We start from the raw sequence: 3,389 nt of genomic DNA on the forward strand, positions 1-3,389 counted from the left end.
ACAAAGTTCCAGAAGTCCTGACGGCTGGTTTTAAGGCTCAGTTTCTGAATACAGGCTGTGTGCATTTCTCTGTGGACTGAGGCTTTGATACTTTCACAGTATTAATATAGAAGCTAGAGCTGATCTATAATCACACTACACATGGACACAGACCTTTACACTGGAGGAGCTTTAAAGGAAAGCACTGATGTCACTGGTTAAAGACTGTTTCCAGGTTTTGAAGAGGAGGCTGCCGCTGATTAAGTGAGAATATAATCTCTGCTGTAGGCTTCAGACTAAAGTAGCTGCTGCTCATATAACACACCCCAATCCCTCAAAGTCAAATTTGACACTGAACTTCCTGCAGAAAAAACTCAGAGGACGCCTTTAAGATACAAGGATGTCACGCCGGATGAGATTTAAATTACAGTACGTAATTGTGGCTGTAATTACCACTGGGGTGGGGGTGAAAAATGAGAGGAGACATTTCAATCAAAACCACAAATGATGAACCTCATTGTGCTGCGAGAGGAAAAGCCAGAGGATCACCACAGTCATTAGGATTCATTTTCAACAACGAATATTTGCTCAAGAGAATCCGTCCAGTAGCTGTTGAGATATTTCAGTCTGCACCAAAGTGCTGCACTGACCAATGTTACAACACCTGGAGCTGTGGCGCTGCATTAACTGGACGTTTCTCTCCAGAGACAGAATTACGACTGATACACATGTACTGACTGTTGTTACAGCCGCTCCTTAAAGCTCCTAAAGTTCGTCCTTTATTGTGATTGGTTGGCTGAGAAATCAAAGCCTTTTAAAAATGATGATCTGATGCCTGGTGCAGTTTGTTGTAGGACGGGACCTTTAAACTTTTAAGGTTTAAGGGTAGAAACTTTTAATTATGTTTCAATTCCATCAATGAATTCCCAACATTTTTCTCTTGCTTGTAAACACACACCTCATCATGTCACTTTATTTCCTCCTCGTGTCACGTGACCTCTGGCTCTCCGTCCCGCAGCCGGGCCCTCGGCGCTCTGTGATGGTAATGAGGTGTTGTTCTCTAACGGCTCCACTTCATTAACGTGACGGATGCCCGGACAGCCGCTCGGGTTAATGATGTCACCTCCCGACAGGATCTCATTATATACATGAGTGAGAGCCGGAGAGGTCCGAGCCGCTCGGCGAGGGTCCGGAGGAAGTTAGGAGGCATCGATCAGGAACATGGCGAGATTGCTTTTCACAGCCAACACATCCAAATACAATCAGAAAGGTGGAGCAGAGGAAAAACTGCACCTCCTGCCAAGGTGCAAACAAGCAACACTTCCAGTTTAGAGAACAACTTGATCATCAGACCAACGTGTTTCAGGATCATAAAACACATTAGAAATAATATTTAATTAAGACGAGTAAGAAGGAAAAACAGGATGTGATTTTTCTCATGTGTCGTCCTTTAGAAACACAACAGTTCAGTGTAATGTGTCTGCGTTGTCGAGACTGTCCTGTAACAAACGAGCCCATAGTTCGTCTGTGCAGCTGCTTATTATGACATCATGGTTACGTTTTGTTGCTAGGCGACATCTGGTAGTCGTGGTAATTACGACGGGAGCGAAGGGAAAAGTGTTGGTGACGTGGTTTAAAGAGAGACAACTTCCACGTCAGGAGGAAGTGGTGGTGGATGGATGAATATGACACAGGAGAGCCGCTCGTTCGATTCCCTCGTGAAAAAACAGCAGTTTATGTCGTAACCATGACGACGCAGATCGTCTAATGTTGAAGGAGCACTCGCTTTAACCCAAATCACAATCTTCTCCTAAACCTAACCAAGCCACGACCGTTATTGTAGTAACCATGGAGACGAAGGGAGGTGCGCCGCTCTCGAGGATTTAGAGCAGCGAGGAAGAATTGATTTCCTGGGAGAACTGCAGTTTTATTCAGATGTAAAAATATAAGGTTTATTAATAAATGAATGGGTTTCAAATGGGTGCATAGACTTACTTACTCGTACTTAACTTACGTTACCTGATACAGTGTCTGAACAAATCTATTTATAGCAGGTGGAAACTTAAATCAGTTTGATATGTTGATCTCTACAGTCGAATACAGTCCATTACAAAACTTCTTTAAATCCTTTGTTCCTGAAGGAAAGTTGTTGTTGTTGTATTGGATATTAAAACATGTCTGTGAAGACTCTCCGTCCTCCTGCTCACAGGAAGTACAGAAAAGCTTTTCACCTGATATTGAAAGCGTCTTCGTGGTCAAACGTGACTCCTCCTTGAAGACAACCTGAGATTTGACAAACCTACAGGTGCTTTATAGAATATTTCCAGCAGCTAAATAAAAACCTCAACCTGACAAACGAGGTCAGTTTAACATCTGGAAATGACTCGCTGACCCCTCAGCAGCTTCATGTCGTGCCGATGGAGTCTGACGGAGCCCGTGGCTGTTTTCAGGAGGTTGGTGTTGGTTTAGTTTGGCAGCTGTTCAGCGAAACCTCAGCGGAGACTGTGTGAGCGAGTCGAATAAAGTCAAACCATAAAAACCCATTAAAGTCCAACCCTCTAATGAAACTGTCAGCTCAGGAATTTAAAGGGACATTTGTGTCACAACTTTGATTCTGTAAAAACTTTTTACAACCTTAAAGCGCCCGGAGCTACAACCTGCGAGGTTCGTCTGAAGTCAGACATCTTTAATGAAATACATATTTTATCACAACCACAAAAATCTAAAAGCCCCTCTCTCACTTTAATCTGGCACATTTTATATTTTTACATATTTCAAACAAGTTCCTGTTGCAGAAAACCAAAACTCTTCTCATGTTAGACTCATGGGTTTTAAAGGAGTATTATTATATTATGTTGTAGCAAGGAAATGAAGACAGTTTAAATATCAACACAACATCCAGTATAACACTAATCTGTTATAATCTGCCCATGTAAACGTGTTTAAATGACCGTGTCTCTCCCTCTGTCTCTTACAGCTGAAGGATATGCTTACAGGAACCAGCGCAAGTTCTCAGAAGAAATCGACTGGTCGTACGCAGGTGAGTGAAGTTCATCAGGTGCTTAAACTGGAATAATAAACTGTCAGTCATGAGTCAGCAGGTTAGGTGGTTTTGCTGTTGAGTGATTGGCTGACTGTTTTCTGAGTGATCCAATAAAAATACAGCAGATTTCAAGTAAAAACACTCACAGAAACCAAATCCTGCAAGGTTTGGATGGTGGGTCCAAGTGGGCGGGGCTTGGTGACTGCTTTGTTGTGACATCACAAAGTTCCAGAAGTCCTGACGGCTGGTTTTAAGGCTCAGTTTCTGAATACAGGCTGTGTGCATTTCTCTGTGGACTGAGGCTTTGATACTTTCACAGTATTAATATAGAAGCTAGAGCTGATCTATAATCACACTACACATGGAC

At 42.7% G+C, this 3,389-nt stretch overlaps 1 protein-coding gene across 1 annotated transcript in view; it reads left to right on the forward strand.

The window, feature by feature from the left end:
- Window positions 1–1,827: 1,827 nt before the first annotated feature.
- The window catches only part of LOC111651070 (receptor-type tyrosine-protein phosphatase zeta-like), a 36,043-nt gene continuing 34,481 nt past the window's right edge, over window positions 1,828–3,389 (forward strand). Inside the window, exons 1-2 of the mRNA XM_087172557.1 lie at window positions 1,828–1,843; window positions 2,957–3,019. Coding sequence (XP_087028683.1) covers window positions 1,828–1,843; window positions 2,957–3,019 — 79 coding nt within the window. The remainder of the gene's footprint in view (window positions 1,844–2,956; window positions 3,020–3,389) is intronic.

This window comes from Seriola lalandi, unplaced genomic scaffold (genome assembly GCF_002814215.2).
Source record: "Seriola lalandi dorsalis isolate HSWRI2012SDOR001 ecotype SW California unplaced genomic scaffold, Sedor1 jcf7180002053359, whole genome shotgun sequence".
NCBI classification, from domain to species: Eukaryota; Metazoa; Chordata; class Actinopteri; order Carangiformes; family Carangidae; genus Seriola; species Seriola lalandi.